At 39.4% G+C, this 19,075-nt stretch overlaps 1 protein-coding gene across 2 annotated transcripts in view; it reads left to right on the top strand.

Annotated features, from left to right (window-relative positions):
• LOC133623072 (citron Rho-interacting kinase-like) overlaps positions 1–19,075 on the top strand; it is a 158,664-nt gene that overhangs the window by 94,212 nt on the left and 45,377 nt on the right. The window contains exons 19-26 of one of the 2 annotated variants that reach the window (XM_061986021.2): positions 5,124–5,317; positions 7,702–7,837; positions 7,912–8,016; positions 8,163–8,303; positions 9,003–9,110; positions 11,246–11,471; positions 16,012–16,170; positions 16,330–16,353. In XM_061986021.2, the coding sequence (XP_061842005.1) occupies positions 5,124–5,317; positions 7,702–7,837; positions 7,912–8,016; positions 8,163–8,303; positions 9,003–9,110; positions 11,246–11,471; positions 16,012–16,170; positions 16,330–16,353 (1,093 nt within the window). Of the gene's footprint in view, positions 1–5,123; positions 5,318–7,701; positions 7,838–7,911; positions 8,017–8,162; positions 8,304–8,990; positions 9,111–11,245; positions 11,472–16,011; positions 16,171–16,329; positions 16,354–19,075 lie in introns of both variants that reach the window. The other variant, XM_061986019.2, reaches the window with a different exon arrangement.

The following is a 19,075-nucleotide window of genomic DNA, read 5'->3' as shown; positions in this document are numbered from 1 at the left end:
ATTCGAGGGAGTCAAATCGTAGATTAAGATGTTGTTTTCTTCGAGCAGTCAAAACAATGACATTCCTGCTCTGTGTCCGTGCTGGTACTCTCAAATTCAATTTAATTATTCCTTCTCAGCAAGCTTCTCCATGATGAGATCAATTTTGCGATTCAAAATCAGAAATCGCCACATTCTGTGTTCCCACAGCCCGACCCAATCCTTCCATTGCGATGAACAGCCGTTGGGCTCCTTGAGTGGCTGTCATCGTCTTCCGAATTTGACGATACACCAGAGCAATGCCCAGCCCAATCAGCAGGTGCCCCGCGATCACGGTTCCAAATAGGTAGATGTCTTCCACGTCCTCGATGAAAAGGACTGAGAGGCACATGATTCTCCATTTATCCCAGAAGTCTCTCACCTACCCTGCAGCAATGGTTCCATCAGGGCAACCAAGCTCCCCAGAACCTCTTTTCCTTGTCGAAAAGACTTTGTCAATTGCGTCGAGAGTCCAGCTGACCATATCCATGTTTGATGTTTAGATTTGAGGACAGCGCAAAGAAAGAGGCTTCAAAAAAGTTCAGACAGGACAACACACTTGCCAACCCTCCCGAATTTTCCGGGAGACTCCCGAAATTCAGCGCCTCTCCCGAAAACCTCCCGGGACAAATATTCTCCCGAAAATCTCCCGATTTTCAGCGGAGCTGGAGGCCACGCCCCCTCCAGCTCCATGCGGACCTGGGTGAAGACAGCCTTTTTTCACGACAGGAGGACAACAGGGTGACAAGAACTAAATCATCCAGACTAGAGACAAATTGTATTATTATGTTTATCTTACCTAAAAATAAATATATTTATTAATTTTTTTTTTTAAAAACTAAATACATTTTCACTATATTTTGCTAAAAACATCAAAATTAATTGTATTTTTTTTGTATTTTTTCTGACTCCTTATTACATCCAGCCATAGAATTAAAATACACATATTTGAAATAATTAATTTTATATTATCATAATAATTCATTTAAAATGACCATATTTTTAATTATTAAAATAATTGCTTGTTTATCAACAACTTTAGCATTTTATTCATTACATTTTGAAGCTCTCAGAAGCCAAGTTATGTTATATTCCTTAAAATTTATTTATGCAAGTTTGAACTATCAATTATCCAAACACAGTTTTGTTTGCATATTTTCAGGATATATATATATATATATTTATATATATATATATATGTATGAAATACTTGACTTGGTGAATTCTAGCTGTCAATATACTCCCCCCTCCTAACCACGCCCCACCCCACCCCCGACCACGCCCCCCACCCTCCACCCCCCACCTCCCGAAATCGGAGGTCTCAAGGTTGGCAAGTATGCAGGACAAGGACACGAAGAAAGCAAGCAGGGAAGGAGGGAGCGGAGAAAAATGCGACCGCCCTCACCAAGAGGCAAGACAGAAAAAGGATATGATAATAAGCTTTCAATTTTATAGACAAATTATACTGTACTATATACTACTATACCTAGGCCACTGAGTAGGTGGGGAGGGAATGTGACCGCCTTTGCCTACAGCCAAGAGAGACAATGCTGCTAAGTTGGCAACACTAATCTTCCCTATGTCTGCTTGCTTGTGTACTTAGTCATTATTGACTGACAAATATTTGTGGAAAGTGTTGCTATTTTACATTACATTTACGGATATAATTCATTCGTCAAATTTAATAATTGACCTACTCAGTGGCCTAGTGGTTAGTGTCCGCCCTGAGATCGGTAGGTTGAGAGTTCAAACCCCAGCCGAGTTATACCAAAGACTATAAAAATGGGAGCCATTACCTCCCTGCTTGGCACTCAGCATCAAGGGTTGGAATTGGGGGTTAAATCACCAAAAATGATTCCCGGGCGCGGCCACTGCTGCTGCTCACTGCTCCCCTCACCTCCCAGGGGGTGATCAAGGGTGATGGGTCAAATGCAGAGAATAATTTCACCACACCTAGTGTGTGTGTGTGACAATCATTGGTACTTTAACTTTAATAATCATTAATTATAATAGACATCAGGGTATCAGTGATATATGGCTTTAAGTTTCCAATATGCATGCTCTCAAAGCTTTGTTGCTCCACTTTGGACAATTTATCAAAAATTAAGGTCTTACCTTTTAGTGTGGAAAGTGTCATGACCATTTGGATAAAGTTACTCTTCTTTGTTTTTGTTTGTTTTTTGTAATTCACTAACTAATCAACAAAATGAGTTCCTAATGATAATAATTAATAACATTCCTAATATTTCCATGGCGTTAATGAGGGGGTAAAAAAAACAGCAACAGGCAGGTGCAGGCCACAGCTTAAGAAGTTGGTGGTACTTGCAGTCAGGTGTGGTGAATTCTACCGCCTTCCACTGGTGCCATGGCAACTGAGGGGCGAGAAAGAGAAAAGAGCAAGACACAGCCAGGAACAACAGGCAGGCCAAAACCAGAAATGTAACATTTATCTTTGTTTTGTACTTATCTCTTATGCACCCACCTTTGAATTAAACAGGTTTCACTATTTTTATTTCAATATAAAATGATGCATCAATTAGATGCATCATCTGGGGCGGCAGGGCTCAGTGGGAAGAGTGGCCATCTTGTAACAGCAGAGTTACAGGTTGGAGCTCATGATGAGGTGTCCCTTAGCATGACACCGAAACGCAAACTGCTCCTGATGGGTCGTGTTTAGCGCTTTGCATGGCAGCTTCTGCCATCAGTGTGTGAATGTGTGTGTAAATGAGTGAGTGTGATGTATAATGGAAAGGGCTTTGGGTATCATTCCAGGTATATTAAGGCGCTATATAAATACAAACCATTTACCATTTAAATACAAATCTTCTTGCTATAGATTTTAAGGGTGTACCTTGGTATCAGCCCGCCACAAATAAATGAATGTATGGCAAACACTGAATACTTTAAAATGGTTGTGAGTATAGATAGTTATTTATATTCACACCAAAGAGAAAAATATCCAATGTTGGTGTCAATCAGTTTTGCAATCTACAATTTAAAAATGTTTTCTAAATTCTAGCTAATGTGCCAGGAAGCCATGGAGTTCTGTTTGCATCTTGTTAGTAAAAAATCCTAGACCAAGTGTGACCAAGGGTCTCCAAATAAAACATGTTTGGATTGCTTGATCCTAACTTTAGAGAATAGAATAGAAAGTACTTTATTGATCCCTGGGGGGAATTCAGCACCACAGTTCGCTCACAATAAACACTTAGGTATTTTTTACATGTGAATAATATAAATAATAGGGCTGTCCCGATCCAGGTTTTTGCACTTCCGATCTGATACCGATATTGTTTTTGCACTTCCGATCCGATACTGATACTGACCGATACCGGCCTATCCGAGCATGTATTAAAGTTTAAAGTTATTTAGCCTACTTAGTTGTCAGAATCATGTTGAAAAGGGTTTTAGTACTCTTGATAACAACTAGCCAGCTGAATTAGGGGAGTTTGAATAATACACAATGGTTGGTAACAAGAAACTGACCTGTTTATTCAAGGATAAACACAAAATAGACAAAATTATACATGACAAACAGAAATGGCATCATTGAACTAGGGCTGGGCGATATGGCCTTTTTTTAATATTGCGATATTTTAAGGCCATATTGCGATACACGATATATATCTCGATATTTTGCCTTAGCCTTGAATGAACACTTGATGCATATAATCACAGCAGTATGATGATTCTATGTGTTTTGATTGATTGATTGAGACTTTTATTAGTAGGTTGCACAGTGACGTACATATTTCGTACAATTGACCACTAAATGGTAACACCCGAATAAGTTTTTCAACTTGTTTAAGTCGGGGTCCACTTAAATTGATTCATGATACAGATATATACTATCAGATATATACTATCATCATAATACAGTCATCACACAAGATAATCACATTGAATTATTTACATTATTTATAATCCGGGGTGTGGAGGGGGGCGCCGGATGTAAGTGTCAAAAAGACAGCCAAAAGAGTTTGATATGAGAATAAATCTAAAGTTAAAATATAGGGTAGAAATGCACCCATTTGCAGGAAATGTAGTCTTGATTTTCAAAATTTTCTTTCAAGGCTTGCATGTCTACATTATAACATTCTTCTTCATACTGCATTAATATATGCTACTTTTAAGCTTTCATGCAGAGAAGGAAATCACAACTAAAAAAATCACTAATTTTTTCATACGGTGTTGATGTGGATATTTTTGCCTCGGCATTTTGATGGTGTGGGCGTGTGGCACCGAATGGAGATAAGTGTCTCGACAGACGTTACAATATTTGAACAATGATGACGAAAACTGTGTGTCGAAAATTGTTATGCGCTTATTTTTTTATTTGATTTTGTGCGTGGCATATAATTGCTATGCCCACAGGCGCGCACCTTAGAGGGAAGGTTGGTCACACGGCTTCGCTAGCATCACAGCTAACGTTAGCCATGCTGCTACCTCTCTGCTGGGAGAGGGCGTACACGTATGTGATGTATGACGTGACAGTATGTGACGTATGACGTGACAGTATGTGACGTATGACGTAACAGTATGTGACGTGTGTAAGAAGGTGCGCTTGTCTGTCTGTGGGAGGGAGACACAGGAAAGAGTGAGAAGAGCCTGTAGTGCAATGCCAGCAGCTAAAAGCAACTGCGTGAGAATCCACAGACCTGTGGATGTGTTGAAGGTGTGCTGGAAAATGCGGAACGGAAATTAGGGAGCAGCAGAAAAGTGGAATGTATTATTTAAATGCGTTGGAAAACACGGACCGGAGTTTTTTGTTTTTTTTACTGGATCTGGATCAGCATTTTCCCATGCCTTGCCGATAGGCATTTTTTGGCAAATATCGGCGGCCGATCCGATCCACATCCCTAATAAATACAGTCTATTATACAGCATTATTCACATGTGAATAATAAAAATGTAGTCTATTATACAGCATTATCCACATGTTAATAATATTAATACAGTCTATTATACAGCATTATTCACATGTGAATAATATAAATACAGTCCCAAAATGCATGTACCTTACAAACGTGGCACCAAGAACGACATAATCAACCAAAAACACAAATATCTTTACCTTTTGTGTTATGTGTATGTCTTATTACCAGAACCTTGGGACACTAAAGACCACATGCACCATGTTGGAGGAGCAGGTTGTGGAACTTGAAAGCTTAAATGATGAGCTGCTGGAGAAGGAGAGGCAGTGGGACGCCTGGAGGGCAACACTAGAAGAGGAGAAGAACCAGGCTGAAAGGAGGACCAGGGATGTCCAAAGAATGTTGGATACAGAGAAACAGAGCAGGTAAGTACAATTGAGATCAGTGGCATACATATATGAGCTCTCCTCAGTGTATCCCACTTCTCAAATATTGCTCAAATGGTTGTCTCAACTCAACCTCCTTTGTCTCAGTCATGTCTTGTCTCTTTTTAGCTTATGTATTGCTCTTAAGGGTACCTTAGGAGCAATAAAAGAGAAACAATTGATCACAGCATTAGACAGATATGAGAAGCTCAAAATGTTCTCAAGATACGAGATCAAGCAACAGATGAGCAAGCACATTGCAATAACTGATTTAAATAACCTTTTGTGATTTTGGAGTGTACATTTTATTCTTCTCTATTTATGACGTCGACTCTTTATGTCAAAAGAAGTCAGCGTCATCCATTTTTGTGAATGATGAAAGAGCAACCTCCAAATGTTTTGGTTGTCAAACAACCATCAGTAAGCATTGAAGTAATGTAATGACTGTACAGTATCTGTTATATATCCAGGGAAAATATGCCTTGACATTCTCTACAATGGTAGGTGTTGTTTGCTATTAATGTTGTTGCTTGCCTCCACCTACACACACTGGATTCAAAAGGTTCCAGCATATTCCCTCAAGGGTTTACCACTTGGTGTTCTGAATATTTATTTCCAAACATGTTTTTAGTTGATGTGGGCAAGGATCATTTGGTATTCAAACACTATCTCGCACTTAAGAGACATTTAGTAGGTAAGAACAGTAGCAAAGGCTACTTTTCTTAAGTCAATAGTCAATATGGAGTAGTTTATCTACCACGAGAAGACATTTTTCAAGATTTGGAAGTTTGTAAACATGCTCTCCTTGTGCTCGCATGGGTTTTGTTCGAGCACTTGGGCTTCCGTAAAACACATTGTAGACTGATTAGCAGTGTTGGGTTAGTTACTGAAAACCAGTAACTAGTTACAGTTACTAGTTACTTTATTTCAAAAGTAACTCTGTTACTTACACCAAAAAGTAATGCGTTACTGTGAAAAGTAACTATTTAGTTACTTCTTTTTTTCTTCTTCTTTTTTTTTAAGGCTCCCATTAATGCCCTTTTAGCTTTCATTTCAGTACTGTTATTGCACTGGAAAATAATACAATCTGTTGATCAACTTGGCATGCATTTGCATCACTGAACTCTGCTAAGCAATGTGGTCTACAAAGGGCCAATTTATTTCAGGCCAGAACAAATTGACAAAACTATTTTAAATAGCTGCAACATAACATCCATAAGTAACAAACCGCATAATAACAACATGTCACAACATAGCTGTAAACCTGGCTTCACCCAAGGAAGGCACACATGACATACGCAAAGCCTAACCAGGCATTTTTTTTCTCTCAAGGAATTCGGAAATAAAATCATGTCTTCATGAGAGCAACACTGTACTGAAGCCCAGAACAATCTACACATTTCCCCAGTTTTAGTTTAAAGATAAGGAAAGATTGGCCTGGCCCACTAGGATCCCTCTTTATGTTTGTGAACTTTATAGTCTATACATTTAGAGTGATGTGATAATCAAACACTCTAGAAGTCTAGAATGAAAGAGTATATAAGAGAATTGACAGAGTGTGTGTACCTTCAGTGCTGAATGATGAGCAGAGGCAGAGTTTTGAGTGTTTTCTTTAGCTTGCTTTCCATGTTTATGTACTCACTGTCCACTGTGTCCAGCTGCCTGAAATCGGGTGACTACACTGTAGAAACAGCCTGCATGTCTTCTAGCACATACGCTGCAATGGCTCTATCAATGTTGTCCTGGCTAGCAGTCCCTCTGTTAAAATCCAGCCACTGTTGAAGGTGGAGGTGAAGTATGTCTCTCTTTACTAGCTTTGTCGAAGTATATTGCTTTTGTAGCTGTTTCAGTAGATTTGAATTGCTGTTTTGGGCAGTAGATAGGATCTTTGATCCAAGACACAACTTACATTTAACTAAAATGTTCTTTTCTTTGTGCTCGACAAAAGAAAAGTAGTGAGAATATCTCCATGTTAAGAAACTCGACTTCTGGCTCCGCCATGTCTTGTTAGTAAACACAGACACGGCCCCCCGCCCCCACCCACACAAAGCGCGCCTCTTCTTTTCCTTGTGACACAGGACGACACCGCAGCGCTCCAATAAAACACACTCAGATCTTCTGTTTCTAGCCGATACTACATAAAAAAATAACGCAGTGACGCATCATGTAGTAACGGTAACTGAGTTACTGAATATAAAAAAATAACGCGTTAGACTAATAGTTACTGCCGAAAATAACGGCGTTACAGTCCCAGCACTGCTGATTAGACACAGTCACCTTTCACCCAACGTCAGTTGGGATAGGCTCCAGCTCGCCCATGTTCCTAATGAGGATAAGCAGTATAGAAAATTGATGGATAGATAATAGTTCTCTGTATCTCCTAGGCTGCGTGCAGAGCAGCGCAGCTCAGAGTCTCGCCAGGCTGTGGACCAGGCAGTTAAGGAGCACAAAGCGGAGATTCTGGCACTCCAGCAGATCCTCAAAGACCAGAAACTCAAAGCTGAGAGTCTCACAGAGACTGTGAGCATTTGCATTCTGTTATTGTATTGCACACATTTTTGGTCGTAAACAATTGAGTGTTTTTTTTTCCATAGCTGAATGATTTGGAGAAGAAGCATGCAATACTGGAGATGAATGCTCGCACTTTGCAGCAAAAGCTGGAGAGTGAGAGAGATCTGAAACAGCGACTGTTGGATGAGGTCCATTAAGAGTTTTCTCATTTTGTTTACACGAATCATGATTAAGATTAAAATCATGATGAATCATGATTAAGATTAAAAGTCACAATAGACAAAACACATACAGTATGGAAAACTGATTATGATAACCTGCTGTTTTTTTATAGCAAGAGAAGGTGCAGCAGCAGATGGATGCACAGAAGGCACACATTTTTCGACTGACCCAGGGACTACAGGATGCCCTGGACCAGACTGACTTACTAAAAACTGAAAGAACTGACCTGGAATATCAGCTGGAGAACATCCAGGTGCTGCTACCTATTGACTCATATAATTTTCTTTATGCATGACCATATTAACACATGGGGCGTCCAGAGTGCGTCTCAGTTTTAGAAAATCTAAAAACTGCTTTGGTTGACTACAATTTGAGAGCCAGAGGGGTCAGTTCTTTGAAAAATTGGTCTGTTTATGTCGACGTGTATTGTAGTAAACATCCTTTCGGTTCAAGTGTTGACAAAGTTTAACTTTTAATTGTGACAAATATAGAAATGTATTTATTAAATATGTTCTCCTAAACCACTAATGGTAATATACAGTAAGCCAGCCACTGGTGGTCTTTTTATGTTTTTGATTTGTAAAATGTAACTTTAAACAAGTTGCAAACAGCCCCTTTTATACGTCATACTAATTATACTTGGAGAAAAATCATACAGTACATTGCTGCTTTCTGTGGTGATAACATACAATCTATGAGAGTACTGCTGTTTTCCTGGTTTGTAGTTTTGAGAGCAGGGTACCAAAGCGGTCACCACTCCACCATGTTCATATTCATTTCATCTTCCCAATAGTTAGATGTTGGCTCATGTGGTTTCTCTCCTTATTTGAACAGCAAAAAAATGTGTCACCTATGTTTGCATGTCTTCACCCTTATTTGTCTTTCTATGTGAAGCCAAGTATTTAACGAGACATTCATGGCAGTAGTGATGTTCACTTAGCTCCACCTGCAGGCTGTATACTCCCATGAGAAGGTGAAAATGGAGGGCACTATCACCCAGCAGACCAAGCTCATAGACTTTCTCCAGACCCAAGCCCACGGTGGTTCAAAGAAGAAAAAGGTGACATGACTTTCTTTACTTAGTTGTATTGTTTCTAAGTACCGTAGTAGGGGTGACCGATACTGCAAATGTCGGTTTTGATCAGATACCAAGTACAAAACCCAAAACCAGTGAAGTTGGCACGTTGTGTAAATGGTAAATAAAAACAGAATACAATGATTTGCAAATCCTTTTCAACTTATATTCAATTAAATAGACTGCAAAGACAAGATATTTAATGTTCACACTGAGAAACATATATTTTTTTTGCAAATAATCATTAACTTAGGAATTTAATGGCAGCAACACATTGCAAGAAATTGGCACAGTGGCATTTTTACCACTGTGTTACACATGGCCTTTTTTTTAACAACACTCAGTAAACATTTGGGAACTGAGGAGACACATTTTTGAAGTGGAATTATTTCCCATTCTTGCTTGATGTACAGCTTAAGTTGTTCAACAGTCTCCCTTCTGCTATTTTAGGCTTCATAATGCGTCACATATTGTCAATGGGAGACAGGTCTGGACTACAGGCAGGCCAGTCTAGTACCCGCACTCTTTTACTATGAATCCACGCTGTTGTAACACGTGGCTTGGCATTGTCTTGCTGAAATAAGCAGGGGCGTCCATGATATGGTTGCTTGGATGACAACATGTGTTGCTCCAAAACCTGTATGTACCTTTTAGCATTAATGGTGCCTTCACAGATGTGTAAGTTACCCATGCTTTGGGCAGTAATACACCCCCATACCATCACAGATGCTGGCTTTTCAACTTTGCGCCTATAACAATCCGGATGGTTCTTTTCCTCTTTGTTCCGGAGGACACGACGTCCACAGTTTCCAAAAACAACTTGAAATGTGGACTCGTCAGACCACAGAACACTTTTCCACTTTGCATCAGTCCATCTTAGATGAGCTCGGGCCCAGCGTAGCCAGTGGTGTTTCTGGGTGTTGTTGATAATTGGCTTTGGCTTTGCATAGTAGAGTTTTAACTTGCACTTACAGATGTAGCGAACAACTGTAGTTACTGACAGTGGTTTTGTGAAGTGTTCCTGAGCCCATGTGGTGATATCCTTTACACACTGATGTTGCTTTTTGATGCAATACTGCCTGAGGGATCCAAGGTCCGTAATATCATCGCTTACGTGCAGTGGTTTCTCCAAATTCTCTAAACCTTTTGATGATATTACGGACCGTAGATGGTGAAATCCCTAAATTCTTTGCAATAGCTGGTTGAGAAATGTTGTTCTTAAACTGTTGGACAATTTAATCACGCATTTGTTGACAAAGTGGTGAAGCTGCTTTTATACCCAATCATGGCACCCACCTGTCCCCAATTAGCCTGTTCACCTGTGGCATGTTCCAAATAAGTGTTTGATGAGCATTCCTCAACTTTCTCTGTTTTTTTCCCAGCTTTTTTTAACGATGTTGCAGGCATCAAATTCCAAATGATATATTTGCAAAAAAATAGTTAAGTTTCTCAGTGTGAACTCTAAATATCTTGTCTTTGCAGTCTATTCAATTGAATATAAGTTAAAAAGGATTTGCAAATCATTGTATTCTGTTTTTATTTACCAGGTACCAACTTCACTGGTTTTGGGGTTTGTAAATAAAATGGTACACGCTAGTATTGATCTGATATTGATACTATCCTTGGAATCGAAACTGTAGATATTTGGATCGGTCCCCCAACCCGAGTACATTTCACAAATTGGACTGAGGGAAATGAATTGCATTTGTGTCACGCTCCCTTATGTTATCACATGGCTTTTACTCAACAGCTTGAATACCCTTTTGAGAGCCACCGACCTTATCGTGCGTATTCATTTTTGTTTTGCAAAACAGCACTAATTGTTTTCTAAAATGTGTTACTCTAACAACAACAAAAATTGACCAAAAACATGCTGGTTCTCAGTAGGATATAATTCTTCTTCTTCCAGAGCTATTACTAAGTGCTTTTACTTCCTATTGTATGTATGTAAAATATTCAAGGGACTCATTTGAAGGAATCTGACAAGGACTGCTAATTACTTGATTATAAATGTGCAATTAAGTATGAGTCACTCTGTATAAATGGTTGTTTATAGTCCCTCGAACCTCTTTGCACCGCCATAAGTCGAACTTCTAATTTTTTAATTGCCGATCCTTCAGGGTCTTTTTGGACGTCGACGTGAGGACCTGTTGACTGCCATAGCTGCTCAGGCCCAGGTCCAGGGACAGAGTCCGGGTCAAGTCTCCCCTGTGCCCACCATCCAGCCAGTCCCCCTGCAGTACAGTGACATGAAGGTGGCACTGGACAAAGAACGAATTCGCTGCACTGAGCTTGAAGATGCTCTTCAGAAAATGAGAGCAGAATTGCGGTCGTTGAAAGAAGAAGGTGAGAACAGTGTCCTGCAGCAATTTATCTTCTCTTCTACAAATGGACAGAAAAAAAGTCCATCAGTAAGTTTGGGTCAGTTATTTCTCTCTCACACCGTTGCCATGGGAACTGGGTCTAAATTCTGAAATAGTTATTTTTGAGATGCTGAGAGGAGCAAAGAAACAAATCAATTTGCTAAAAAAAGTAAATATCAGCTAAGTCGCCGCTTAGAAGCAATGTTATCTATTTGTAGTGGTTGGTTTGATCCAGATGATGTCATATCTAATTTGCATTAATGGCAATGTGCATGTAAAACATTTAAACATATATTTAAAGACACATCTTTGTGTTATTATTACCGTATTTTATTTGGTACATGGTGTAATAAGTGTGAGCAGTAGATGGCAGTCATACATAAGAGATACGTGTAGACTGAACTATGATGGCAATATGACTCAAGTAAACAACACCAAAATTGTATGCGTTCCATTGAAAATATAAAAACATTACACACGGCACTCAAAAATCTATCAAAATGTTTTACCACGACTTTGGTAAGCTATAAAGCCGCACTGCTTGATGGATTGTACTGTGCTTCAACATAGGAGTATTATTATGGTGTGTGTATATGGTAAGACATATTATCTGGCGTTTTGTTTCGCAATATTATGCAAAAGCAACTTTTCTTACCTTCTGGTACCTGCTGATCTGTATTTGGGATCTGCATAAATCCTGAAAAATTGCGCCTATATAGTCCGTGCCGACGCGGTAGTCGATAAGCTTCTTCTTTTCCTCTGTCTTCTTTTGTTATGGGACATTCATCCTTTGATGTTGCCATTTCTAATATAAAGTAGTGTAAAGTTCTTACTTATATCTGTCAGTAAACTCGCCATGAAAGCGCTAAAACATACCGGTGTAGTGAGTTTACATTATTCACCCAAGCAACTTTAGTTATTAGCCAGTTCCGGTCGGACGGTTTTTCACGGGACACATTTCCGGCCTTGTTTTTGTTTCCGGATGAGAAGATGCTGCTGCATTATTGATTGAAGTAAAGTGTGAATGTCATTAAAACAGTTAGCTCCATCTTTTGACACTCCTTCCACTCCCGTCCTTGCACGCTACACCGCTACAACAAAGATGACGGGGAGAAGACGCTGTCGAAGGTGAGCCACGTAAATAAGACCGCCCACAAAACGGCGCATCCTGAAGCGACTGTTAGAAAGCGGCTTGAAGATGATCTGTAAAACATCATCTATGCAACATTTTGACCAAAGAACCACCATTACATGTTATGTAGACCACAGGGAAGTCTTTTACATTTAGAAAAAAAATAATATTAATATGACTCTTTTAATGCGCTCTATAATCCGGTGCACTTTATGTATGAAAAAAGATCAAATATAGACCATTCATCGGCAGTGCGCCCTATGGTCCGGAAAATACTGTGTTAATAAATTACTTTTTAAAAGTAATTTTGGTTACTATTTAAATGAATTACTAATGGAATCACTCTCAGTAAATGTAATTAATGTCTTGGAAAAGTATTTATTATGTTACTTTAAATGAATAAAAAAATATATATATTTGGCGTGTGCCATGGAGAGATCAGATTGCGTTAGTGTGCGCCATTAAAACGTGGCGCATGTTGCCAAGTGACATTTGACGTCAGTACAGACCAATACAGTCCGTAAGCAGACATGATTGTATTTTTTAATGACAAAAAAAATTATAAAAAAATACCATACCCCCCGGTTATCATTTCAATTAATTGTTCATTAATCCTTGCCCTTGGTAGTAGTTTTAAGTAGTAGTTGTTGTGTTGGTATAGTTACTGACTGACTACTGATGCTATATGTTGACATACATCCACCTCAAAAGTAGCATGCCATGTTTCATCACACCTATCAGTATTGGCGTTGTAACGTACGTAAAAGTAATTCATTAGCTATTGTTACAGTTAAGATGTATTTGTTTTTTTATGCCTTTATGCCCATAAAAAAAAATCTTTGGTTTACGTATTTGTTTGGGAAGGCAAAGCGTTCCCAAATGATGGTAGAGTATTTCCAGGCTCTGCCATGTCAGCTGGCCCCCCATGACTCATTATGACTCCTGCTAGTCACAGGCTGGGCTGCACCTTATGGTGGTGTTCTGCACACTTTTACACCTCATCTTTCACGGCAGTTGTAATTTAAATACTGGTAAAATTAATGTTGTGTCATCTCATGTCTCTGTTTGCTGGTATGACAAGAAATGTTCCTTGAATCCGTTGACCTCCATATCTGCACCTGCGCTCTCTGACCGCTTGCATTTGATTACCGAGTTAATGCACAACGCAGAAACACTTCCTGTTGTTCACTTTTGATGTGTATTTTGTGGGAATTCAGTAGGCCTCTGTACTGAACCAACAGCCTCGTACCAAAAAGTCTGTTTACGAAAACACCAACGCTAATCCACGCTGCTACTTCTTCTTATTCTCTTGCAGATCAGGTGCATATGAACTAATGAGTTAAGATCAGAGGTGGGTAGAGTAGTTACTTTAGAGCAGGCCTGGGCAATTATTTTGACTCGGGGGACCAAATTTTGTGAACAAAATGTGTCTGGGGGACGACACATACACACACACAAGACGTGAAAATCTGCTGTACAGTATATGTGCTTGGGTTCTATTTTTTAGAAACACTAATTCAAAAACTCACAATAAAGTCTGATTGAAAGCTAAAAACATTATGACAGACCGCCTTAAAAAAATGGAATGGAATTAAAAAAATTTATACTGAATGAGACACCCAGAATTAACGTGAAAATAAAGAATGTGGGATTTACAATATTTACTATGGACGATAAAACACTAAATATAAACAACATATGAACGTCACATATTTTACAATCAAGCAAAACGCAACAAATACAGCGAAATATGAACGTGAAGGGTAAAGAATAAACACACCTACAATCTGATATATCACTAAGCTTTAGAACTTTGTTGTAAAAATCTTCTTCCGCGTCTGTCCCTGACACCCGCATTTCAGGCTGGCCGCTCTGGAAACGCTCCCCACCCACACTGCTTGGTGCCTCGTCTGAGCTGCTGTGACTTAGATTACCATAGTAACTAATTAGATGACCATAGTAACTAATTAGATGACCATAGTAACTAATTTGATTACCATAGTAACTAATTAGATGACCATAGTAACTAATTATATTACCATAGTAACTAGTATATCATGCAAAAGCGCAGATTCCAACCATTGAAATACTTTGTATAGTTCAAGACAGTGACGTGCGGTCACTAGAGGCAGGTGAGGCGGGGCCTCACCTGACATCATGGAAAGAAAAAAAATGTAAAAAGAAAACAAATTAATTAAATTGTTATATGTATTCAGTGATTATACTATAAAGTTATTTTTCATTTAACTTCACCAGTTTTAGATAATTTTTTTTTAAAATCGCTGAATTTTCACATTTGCCGTTCAAATACTGAGAAGAGACGGTGCGGTGATCAGCAGCCAGTTGAGGCACGTCACTCAGTTGTGCCTCACCATGGATTGCGGACTGGCTAACTGCTGGCCTGCTGTGCAGTGAGACCGTATTGCTATATGAATTATATTATACATTTCCATAGTTTAGTTAGCTGAGGTATATAATGTACAGTGCATTTTGTCAACAACTGTATGTGTGTAAAGTATTTCTTGTGCTGAGCAATCATAAAACGGCTGCGAAGACGCACTGTGTGAGGTTTGCAGTAATACCGCCTCCTGGTGCCGGTTAATGCACCCCCGCGCAGAGTGTACCCCCCGACGGGAGCGCCACACCAACCAAAGCCCACACCCAAACCCTCCGAATCCACCCAAAAAAAGTCATTTAACAAGAAGCCAAAAAGTGCAAAAACAACAATGCTCGCGCCGGAGGAGCCGTGAACGACTGCAGGGACACAACATTAGGTACACCTGCAGACTGCAGCACGGAATTCATATTTCATTCATTCACAACTCCTCCAACACGAACACCACTGTTCCCGTACTTATAAGCAAAGGTAAGACTATAATAAGGTTGTTTTAATTAAATGTGCTTTTTTGTGTGCTACAGTTTGTATGTGTAAAGTTAAAGTTAAGTTAAAGTAGCAATGCTTGTCACACACACACTAGGTGTGGTGAAATTTGTCCTCTGCATTTGACCCATCCTCTTCTTCACCCCCTGGGAGGTGAGGGGAGCAGTGGGCAGCAGCGGTGCCGCGCCTGGGAATAATTTTTGGTGATTTAACCCCCAATTCCAACCCTTGATTTGAAAACATCACTGCACATCATAATGGCAGCTACAGTTTCCATCTTAAAGATCTAAAAAAAAATGTTTCTGAATGTCCGGCGGGCCAGATTGAAAAGCTTAACGGGCCGCATGCGTATGAATAAAAGTAGCGATGGGAATGAAACTTCTTCTTCACGAAAATGACCACCAATACCGCCACCTAACATGTAGTGCCAAATCTCTTTGCAGCTGTCCAAATGCCACAAATGAAAGAATGTATGGTAAATAGACTGTTGTGAATGACTCCCATCCCCAGCGCTCCAGTATAAAGATTATAGCAACGCCACCACGCCAGCCACAGCACGACAACAGATGTTGATATCTGCCATGGTGAAGTCTCCTGAGCACCAGCAGGTTCCAGCCAACCTGGCACCGTCCAACTCCGGGCGCAGGAAGGAGGCTGCGACGCCTGAAGGTGAGTGAGGAGACAATGGATGACCCATGTTTCAAGATTCAAGATGCCAAATACTGGACTAAACAAGCCGGCCCTGACCAACACATATAGACACAAAAATTAAACTCACACATACAAGAGTTTCCCCTTACTATCCTTTTTCTTCCATACACCTTTCAGAGAGAAGGAGGGTCACTTTTGAAAGTAAGTTGTTTTTGCAGTTTGGTTTTGTATCTCTCGTCTCCTTTCGCCTCATTCATTCCTCAAAAGGCCAGATTTTTAAAGTCGTGCACGCTTACAAAAATGTCACATCCTTCCAGGTCAAAAGTACATTTTCAGCTTTGCAGTGCACCACTTTCAAAATCTGAAGCAATTTTTCCTGGTTGCTGAAGCTTAGCCAGTGTCACTTGCAGAACATTCCCACTTTATGGTCGACTATTCCAGCATAATCAATACTGACATGCACAAGACTCTTTATCACATAATCAATCCAAACTGAAGGTATTATTCAGTCATCTGCTATTATTATATATATTTTTTTATCATATTATTATAAAGTAAAAGTTGAATTATTTGAAATCTGACTGACATATGTCTTTAGGTTTGGTTTAGAATGTTATAAAAACACAAGTAAGATTTGGAAATGCACAGGATAAAATATTGAAGGGATTCAGCAGTAAACTATTCATTGTGTGAATACTGAAGAGTTCTTTACACAGAAGAGTTTTGGTGCAGATGATCATATTACATGTACATTTAATGTACCGTATCTTCTGCATGTTTTTATGTTATTTTGCACCCAAATCCTTCTATTTATTCTTATTTGTATTTTGTCCCGTTTTTGGACACTCAACTACCGTATTTTTCGGAGTATAAGTCGCTCCGGAGTATAAGTCTCACCGGCCAAAAATGCATAACAAAGAAGGAAAAAAACATATATAAGTCGCATTTTTGGGGGAAATTTATTTGATAAAACCCAACACCAAGAATAGACATTTGAAAGGCAATTTAAAAGAAGTAAAAAATAATGAACAACAGGCTGAATAAGTGTACGTTATATGAGGCATAAATAGCCAACTGAGAACATGCCTGGTATGTTAACGTAACATATTATGGTAAGAGTCATTCAAATAACTATAACATATAGAACATGCTATACATTTACCAAACAATCAGTCACTCCTAATCGCTAAATCCCATGAAGTCTTTTACGTCTCTTACGTGAATAAGCTAAATAATATTATTTGATATTTTACGGTAATGTGTTAATAATTTCACACATAAGTCGCTCCAGAGTATAAGTCGCAACCTTGGCCAAACTATAAAAAAAACTGCGACTTATAGTCCGAAAAATACGGTACTTAATTTGTCAACCGACCTAACTCATTTCAACATCAAAATGTTAGGCTCATTCCAAATAATTTCCACATTTTCTGTAATACCACAATTCTCACAAAAAAATAAATTTGAAAAAAAAAAGAACAATTTGTACAATTTCCACATTCCTCAAATTTATCAACCAATTTTAATCATTGCAATGTAGACACATGCATCTCAATCAGAATCACAATCACACTTACAATATCCTGTAAAATTCCCATTGTTCCTAAAATAAATAATTCCCCACCTCACAAATTTCCTTTTGCCTTGAACACTCTTACTTTTTTTTACCCCAATTTCTACACCCGATCCAAACCATTCCAACATAACATTCAGCTCATTCAGGACATCCGTACTGACTTCTTGTGAAGGATCAACACTTTGGATCCTGCACTACTAGGCCCTCAGACTCCAGAGCTCCTATCAAAGTCTGGGAGCATGAACTAATGAAGTCTGTTCAGATGAGATGCAAACGTCTTCTAAAGCATTCTGAACAGTGCAGTTGTGATCGATTCAATGCCCTGAGGATACAATGACTTGGAGGAATGAGAACATTCACAGGCATTTGTGCTAAGAATTTAAACCTCCCCCAAAATGTTCCATCACACAATTTCCTTTTGATCTTAAAGGGGAACATTATCACAATTTCAGAATTGTTAAAACCATTAAAAATCAGTTCCCAGTGGCTTATTATATTTTTCGAAGTTTTTTTCAAAATTTTACCCATCACACAATATCCCTAAAAAAAGCTTCAAAGTGCCTGATTTTAACCACCCGTCCATTTTCCTGTGACGTCACATAGTGAAGTCAACACAAACAAACATGGCGGAAAGAACTGCAAGCTATAGCGACATTAGCTCGGATTCAGACTCGGATTTCAGCGGCTTAAGCGATTCAACAGATTACGCATGTATTGAAACGGATGGTTGTAGTGTGGAGGCAGGTAGCGAAAACGAAATTGAAGAAGAAACTGAAGCTATTGAGCCAAATCGGTTTGAACCGTATGCAAGCGAAACCGACGAAAACGACACGACAGCCAGCGACACGGGAGAAAGCGAGGACGAATTCGGCGATCGCCTTCTAACCAACGATTGATATGTGTTTGTTTGGCATTAAAGGAAACTAACAACTATGAACTAGGTTTACAGCATATGAAATACATTTGGCAACAACATGCACTTTGAGAGTGCAGACAGCCCAATTTTCATCAATTAATATATTCTGTAGACATACCCTCATCCGCGCTCTTTTCCTGAAAGCTGATCTGTCCAGTTTTGGAGTTGATGTCAGCAGGCCAGGGAAGCTAGGGTCGATAGGGGGTTTAGCTCGCTCGTCTGCGGGAACAAACTGCCGCCATTGCTTGCCGTGCTACCGAGGCCCTTTGTCCCTGAATTGCTCACACACTCCGGCAGATTCAATGGGGGTCTGGCGGCAGATTTCTTTGACTTTATCGTTGGAAATGCATCTGCTTTGAGTGTCGCAGGATATCCACACATTCTTGCCATCTCTGTCGTAGCATAGCTTTCGTCGATAAAGTGTGCGGAAC

The sequence above is a fragment of the Nerophis lumbriciformis genome, linkage group LG12 (genome assembly GCF_033978685.3).
Source record: "Nerophis lumbriciformis linkage group LG12, RoL_Nlum_v2.1, whole genome shotgun sequence".
Lineage (NCBI taxonomy): Eukaryota > Metazoa > Chordata > Actinopteri > Syngnathiformes > Syngnathidae > Nerophis > Nerophis lumbriciformis.
Note: the sequence above shows the minus strand (reverse complement) of the source record. Positions and strands in the feature narration are given on the sequence as shown.